Consider the following 7,269-nt stretch of genomic DNA (forward strand, 5'->3'; position numbering starts at 1 on the left):
CAGCAGGATTAGTTTAATTGAATAGCACGTGTTGGGTTTGGACCTGTACAAAATACGTGTGCAGTTCAAGGCAGCCTTCTTCGCTTCCAGCGCGGTTAATATAGGAACAGACATGTTGGAGCTAGACTGTCACCTGACGAAAGATGAGCAAGTGGTTGTGTCCCATGATGAGAACCTGAAGAGAGCAACAGGAGTCGATGTCAACATATCTGACCTCAAATACTCCGTAAGTTGAAGAAAAAAATGTTAGCGCTAGATGGTGTTTAAAAATGCATTTGTATAGTGGCTGGGGTGCGCAGGGAGGTTGTGTGCACGTGTGTGTATGTCTGGTATCCAGAATCTACGGAGAGGATTCATCTGGTCTGACTTAAAGTTTACTAAGCTCCCTGGGCCGCCCAGGGAGAAAACCCAGCACATTCTGAAGGGTGATTAACTCCCTCCAGAAGCAGGTCGGATGAACGGCTTTCTGGAGGGGGGCCAGTTTGCCGTGCTGATGACAAAGGAAGCTTTAGTCAACAAGCTCCTTCTCTTACAACCGTCTTTTTAATGGGAAAACTGATAGATGAATCCTACCTGCATTTAGTTTTCAAAGCCTGTTTTGCAGAACTGTCTTTCCACGTGATATTTCAGTGGCATTCTCAGAATTTTCAGACATGCGTCTGGAAATGCTTTGCCTTATTCAGCTGCAGGTAACACAAGTCTAGGAGTGCCAGATAGTTCAAGTAAGAGTGAATGCAGTGCACTTTTGGGGCAAGAAGAGTTAAAAAAACATTATTTTTGTCTTTAAAGATAAGTCACATGGCTTACAAATTGTATTTCTTTTTCTTTTTTGGGAAAAGTCATGGTTATATCTCTGCATTTCAATTAGTGTTCTGTTTCCCTTTATTTTTGAGGAACTTCCACCATATCTCTGCAGGTTGGATGTCACATTTCAGAAAGGTAAGGTTTTGCCTCTTGGTTGTTTCAATTTACAGTAAGAGTAACTAATTTTCCATTATTGTAGGCAATTTCTTACTTCGGCAAAGAGAGCAGAAGAGGGGATTTGCTTCTGTGAGTACCTTGATATGAGAAGTTTTAAAAGGAAAATACAATCCTGGCTTTAGAAACCAGAATACATTCTCTTCATACTCATTGGCAGTGACTAAGTTTAATACGTAAGATATCTTTCACCAAGTAAACATTTCAGTTGTTTGCTTCTCTACTTCTTGCAACTGCTTTCCAGTTCCCTTGTGGGCTCTTCAGAGAGGGCTGACTGAAAATTTGTTGTTCCAAAAAACGCGGAGAAGGCAGAAGAGTATTTCTTTACAACTCAAATGCCATCGTGCTGGTGCATTCGATAGAAGAGACCTTTTCAGAAGGGTGAATGAAGAGAGTAGTAGTTACTGCCTGTATGACTTGAAGTTCAGTACCAATATTGTTGTGAGAGAGGAAAACCTGGGGAAAGGTTAACTTGTTTTCTTGTGAAGACTATGATTCATGGGACTGCAGCAGAACAGAGCGTACAGACTAAAGCCGAGAGCACTTCCGCCTAGAAAAGGCCACTGGCGATGGCATCAGGGCTTTGTGACTACCTGGTGTAGCCTTTCCGTGCTTGAATTGCATAAAATGCAAGCAAATGTGTTAAACTTTTCTGTTCAAAATTGCAACACATTAAAATACCCCAAGATGAGATCCATGATGTGTTATTTTTACATGTATATATCTTATGCTTATGTACAATAATACGAAGAGACAGCGAGAGCCCTCAGTTAATGCCCTCAAGCCACAAGCAGCTTCAGACAATAAAATATGGGGGTTTTGCCTTGTGTTCCCTTTACTTATTATGCTTCTGCAGTAAATATTCCTAGAAGGAAAAGTTTTTTCTCATGTGATCTCATTTCGTATTAATCTCACTGCATTTGGTATGTGGTAACTGAATCCGTGCTTGCTATTTCGAGATTTGAACGATGCCTGCACTCCTACTGTTGCTAAATAACGTCTGTATTTATGAAGTTCAAAGCTAAATATGCAATAGGCTTAGGGAGTTTTCAGTACAGAAGTGAGCTTGTCTTAATTAATTACAACTGAGTGAATTAAATGCCTTTTCTTAGTGAAAAAAATGTGTTAATTCTAGGAACTATGTACTGTTCTTAATTCTAAGGTACCAAGTGCTCTGACATCTCAGCTTTTATCTGTAGTTTATTAAAAATGGTCTCAGCAGTGTCAGTGTTCTTGTTTCCCCAGAAAGTCAGTCTGAGGGAAAAGACAACCGCATTCCACTCCTGAAAGAGGTGTTTGAGGCATTTCCACACACTCCTGTCAACATCGACATCAAAGTGAACAACAATGTGTTGATCAAAAAGGTACATGAAAATTTGTGCTGAACTGAGACTGAATGATGATGAAATTCCAAAATAAGTGTTTCTTGGAGTTGCCGACAGTCTGTGGCACTAAAATCTGTGTTCTCTTCATCCTTCATCTCTTCATCTGCTTCATCCTTCACCAGTTAGATCTTCCTCCACGTATGAGGTAATACAGAAGACAGAGGAATGATCTTGTGCAAGACACTCAGCAAACAGCTCTTTACTGGCGCTTTATCTTGAGATGAAACTGATGCTACACTGCTAGAGATTCGTACTTCATAGGAAGGGTCTTAGGGAATGCTGCCTACCAAAAAACAGCAGTAAAAACGTGATGTCAGTGCAAACGGAAACATTCATCACAGCAAAGGAAATCTGCTTTCCGTCAGATACTGTTTTGCTATCTAGTTTTCTTAAATTCTCCAGGGTTTTTTTGTAGGTAAAATGGTCTTTCCTTTTATCTGTTGACCCGAACACCTATTTCTTCCCAGTCAAAGCAACGCAGTTGTCTTAAGGTGGGAGAGTGCATAGAACTGTCTTGTCTTTAATGACGTGTGTAGTTGAAGAGCATTAAGTAGAGTTTCAGTTAAATAATTCTGCAGCTCATTTTCAATGAAATGGTGGGGTTCTGCTTTTTGATATTGCAGGTTTCAGAGCTGGTGAGTCAGTATAAGCGAGAGCATTTGACGGTATGGGGGAACGTCAACTACGAGATTGTATCGAAGTGTTTTAAGGAGGTAAGAATGGGTCCAGCTAAGCTTTGTTCTTGCCTGCTTGTTACTGTGTGTGGTGAAAAACTACAGAAAATCACCCTGTAAATCAAGATCTAGCCAGCTATGCCAGACTTCTTAGATGTGGTGAGAAAACTTGTGCTTAGATTGTGTTCTGCTTCCTACACTGCTACAATAAGTCAAACACAGTTAACACCTGTACACTCTGCAATAAAATAGTTGAGGAATTGAGCTTAATCATGTTTTACTCTTGTTCCGTAAAATACAGGGTGTTAGGATTTTATGCCAGAACTCTTACAGCCTGTTTTGCACATTATTCATCTGGTACAAAAGCATTTTTTCTAAGGATTGCTTATTGTGTGTGTGTTTCTGTGAAAATAGTGGATGGGAGCACTAGTCGAAGCACAGGTGTATTGATGTAAGGCTGGTTTACAGCTGTAGATCCTGTTCGTTTTGTGCTGAGGAGTCGTGCAGTTTAGAATGAAATGAGGTTTGTTCTTCGTCCAAGGGAGTTATGCTCCTGAGTGAAACTGATACAGCTGAGAGAGCAGATACTGTTCTGACCTATCCGTGCAGGACAACTCACCATTTCTCACCTGAACAGCAGTTGTATTTGTTCATTTTCATAGCACCAAACATTCTGGTTCGTAAACCAGGGTCTTTAAGAACATGTTGTGACGTGAGTTGTTGTGGTACCAAACTGTAGCGAGTCCTGTGCCAAAGTGCAGCTTGTTCTGTGTGGTAATATTGGTCTAAGCGAAAACGCTGCGTTGTGTCGTGCAGTCTGCAGTGATGATGAAGGCAGGTAACAAAAGCAGTACTGTGACTAGGAAAACGTTGCCTTTTCAGGTCCCAACACCCCTTCAGATTTTCCTTGGATTCCAAGCTAAGTTCAGGGGCAGGTGTATCACGAACAGTTGGCAGCTCAGTGTTTAGGTGCAAGTGCTAAATGTGCATTGATGCATCGCGCATTTAATCGCCACAGACTCGACGATTACTGAGGTAATTCAGCATCTTTCTTTTGTGGTTTCTGCAGAATGCTGACATTCCCATCATCTTCTGTTTGCAACGTGTCCTCCTGCTGCTTGGCCTGTTCTACACTGGTCTGCTGCCATTCATTCCTTTCAAGGAAGAATTCTTGGAAATTCCTATGCCTTCAATCATCCTCAAGTGAGTTGGAGTCTCTTGGTGGGTGCTGCGCTAAAATGACAGTAAAAGGGAATGATAATGCCAGCATAGGCATCGGTTTAGTCAGTGTCCTTGGGCTAGGGACAGTGTTTTGTTAATTTGGGCACTTTTTTGTATTCCTAAGAGAAAGCCAGACAAACCTGCTGCTCCTCTGTGTTTAAGCTGTCTCTAGCCAGCTCCGAGTTACTCGGCTGTTAGTGTGGGGTGCCTGTGTACATCAGGGTTTCCTGTTTGTAGTATCTCCTGTAGATACCGCCTCCATGCAGCGGCCTTTGCAGTGCAGCTTGTGCAGATGCCACATAGTCATATGTTCAAATAATTGATTCTTGCACTTTTATTCCTCTTTCTTGAGAACAAATTAGTCTGATGAAGGCAAAGAGGCAAGTTAGTAATAGGGTGGGTATGAAATTTAATGTGCTCTTTATTTCTCATCTTTTCCTCAATATGCTGCTGAATACCCATCTCTGCTGCTTCTCTTAAAGGCATTTCTCTTGTGTAACACAATTCTAAGTCACTGTTTTATATGGTGAAATTAGTGCTCTGATTTGAGAAACCGCAGGATTAATTCTTCGTGTTTCTTTTGCAGGAACATCTCGAATAATATTTTAATCTATGCTCTGGTAATGTTTTGTTTTCTCTTCCTCGACAGGCTGAAAGATCCGCATAAGATGACAAGAAGCCAGAAATTTATTATCTGGCTGGCTGACACGTAAGATTTTAATCTGATTAAATTTTTATTTCTCTTTTGCCTATATATTAACAGTTGGTTCAAGCAACTGAGTCTGGCTATTGCTATAGCTATTTGTTATGTTGTGGCTTTTTTTTTGTTTCTTCTAGCTTTTTTGTCAGTGCAGCATAGGTGTTGCTGTATGTTTTTATTTTTCATACGCTGGAACACACTGAGGTGGAGTAATCTTGGGCATTATTCCAATTTAGTCTGTTTAGTTTCTGTCATTAAATGTATTCAGCTAATTAGCATGCAAGTAGATTCAGAATGCGGCTTTCACATTTCATGGGGTTGTGACTGGTTGATAACGTTGTCAGAGGAGATACTGTTTAGCTTACGTGGAACACTTTGCATTTTAAGAATATCTGTGCTTCAGAGGAAGCTTAGTCATGTGCTTTCAGAGGTTGAACGTGATGGCAATAGGTGTCTCCTGGCTCTTGCTTCTGTGTCTGATACCTGTTAGTCTGATTTCTTGAGTGGCATGTAGAGTTTTCATGTCTTCTGGTGTAAAGGATGAAATCTCTTCTGAAAGCAAAGGGATTGATTCATTGGACGTGGTGCAGAGTACCTGTATGCCTAAGGAGGATTCTGCTGGATTTGATCCTCAGGAGAGTTGTACAAATACCCAGAAATCTGTGTCATCTACGGATATCTACATTCACCAGTCTGGAGTCGCTTGAACTGAAAGCTTTCTGTGATTGGCTTTCCAATTTCTTTCTTGTGGAAAACATTGAATCTAAGTGCTGTGTGGAAAATTTACTACAGAACATCAGCAGACATTGAGAGTTTCATACACACTTCCAGTTCATGCTGTCTTTTCTCCTTTCCACAGATTGCTCATGCGGAAAGCACTCTTTGACCACCTCACTGCTCGGGGCATTCAGGTACAGTGTGGCAAAGCTAAAGGAAATGTGCCTTTAACCTGGTGAGAATTTGAACCGGCCAGGTATGGCCTTAAGATGGGTTCAAGTTCTCCCCAACATGTTTGGTTGTGTTGATAGGATTATAGGCTGCTTTTTGGTTCCTGAGCAATAGCTGATGCTGTTAGATTTGCAATTCTGTAGCTGCAAAGGAAGAATTGTACCTTTGGAAAACTCTTTAATTTAAATCTCAAAGATTCTTTTCCCCCCCTTTTTTTTCAAACTTAACCATACAAAATAGCTAAACTGAGTACCTGTTTTGGGCTTTGCACTATTAAATAAGGTCTTGCTTTTTAGACACCACTAGAAAATGCCTCCTTTTGGGAGGTGAGGAGGAGGAAGTTGGATACGTTTGTGTACATGTCTTTGGCATCACACATCATAATTTATCATTTTAAGTGTATGTGGCATCATCTCTCTCACATGAAATAATTCAGCTTAAATGTCACCTTTTTCTTTTTTGAGTATTTCCTGTAATAGTTTGTTGTTCTCTTCCATCTTATAGGTGTATATTTGGGTGCTGAATGAAGAACAAGAATACAAGAGGGCGTTTGATTTGGGAGCAACTGGAGTGATGACAGACTATCCAACAAAACTGAAGGAGTTTTTACACCATCATCCAGTATAAAGGAAGGAAACCAAGGAAGTTCTTTCAGGATAGATTGTGAGCCAAGGATTTTCTTTAAAAAAACCAGTTTGAGCAGCATACACAGATCATTGTCTGAGGGATGTAACTGGATGATCTCTTACCTTGTCAAGTTGCTACCTAATATAAAGGTTGTCTATTTATTTTAAAACTGTAATTACATAGTTTACATTTGTAAATAGCTCATTTAGGAAGGGTGCACTTCACAACTACTGATGATTAGGCAGAAAGCTGCTGGATAGGATACGTGTAGGTAATAAGCGTTCTTTGACATATCCCAACTGTCCCTAAGCAGATGTCATGACGTGTCAGTTATTCCAGTTATATTCTAGTGGGCAGAAACTAAAGGGTTTCTGACAGCGTACTCTGCGTAGGCATTTCTTGTGTTGCTTTTAGTTTTCAAATAACTCATAGGGCAAAAAAGAAAAACAATGCACAGGAGAATAGCAAGCAGAATCTGTGGCTAGGCAGGTAGTTTGGCCAGTGAAGAGTAGTCAGTAAAGGCAGTCGCCTTTTTTACCAAAATTAACTCACTTGATCAGTATAGATTTACTGATAAGAATGTTGAGCTTGAGTTGCAGCTTTGCTTAGACCCTTTCTGCTGGGATGGTAATACTGTGACCTACTCGTCAAGGTCTAGTTACGGTATGTAGTCCCAGTTCTGGCTTTGGCACTGAGTACCACTGCAAGGGCCTAGGTTTGCCCCCGGTTCTGAACC

The 7,269-nt window shown here is 40.7% G+C and overlaps 1 protein-coding gene across 1 annotated transcript; it reads left to right on the top strand.

Annotated features, from left to right (window-relative positions):
• Positions 1 to 64: 64 nt before the first annotated feature.
• GDPD1 (glycerophosphodiester phosphodiesterase domain containing 1) lies at positions 65 to 6,533 on the top strand (the record flags this gene model as incomplete). The annotated part of the gene is made up of 8 exons (XM_010145208.1): positions 65 to 226; positions 894 to 939; positions 2,224 to 2,342; positions 2,987 to 3,076; positions 4,107 to 4,240; positions 4,908 to 4,967; positions 5,818 to 5,869; positions 6,411 to 6,533. Coding segments are annotated over 8 exons (786 nt in total), but the record flags the coding sequence as incomplete, so codon positions are not given.
• Positions 6,534 to 7,269: the final 736 nt, after the last annotated feature.

Source organism: Buceros rhinoceros, unplaced genomic scaffold (genome assembly GCF_000710305.1).
Source record: "Buceros rhinoceros silvestris isolate BGI_N320 unplaced genomic scaffold, ASM71030v1 scaffold42001, whole genome shotgun sequence".
In the NCBI taxonomy this organism is placed as follows: domain Eukaryota; kingdom Metazoa; phylum Chordata; class Aves; order Bucerotiformes; family Bucerotidae; genus Buceros; species Buceros rhinoceros.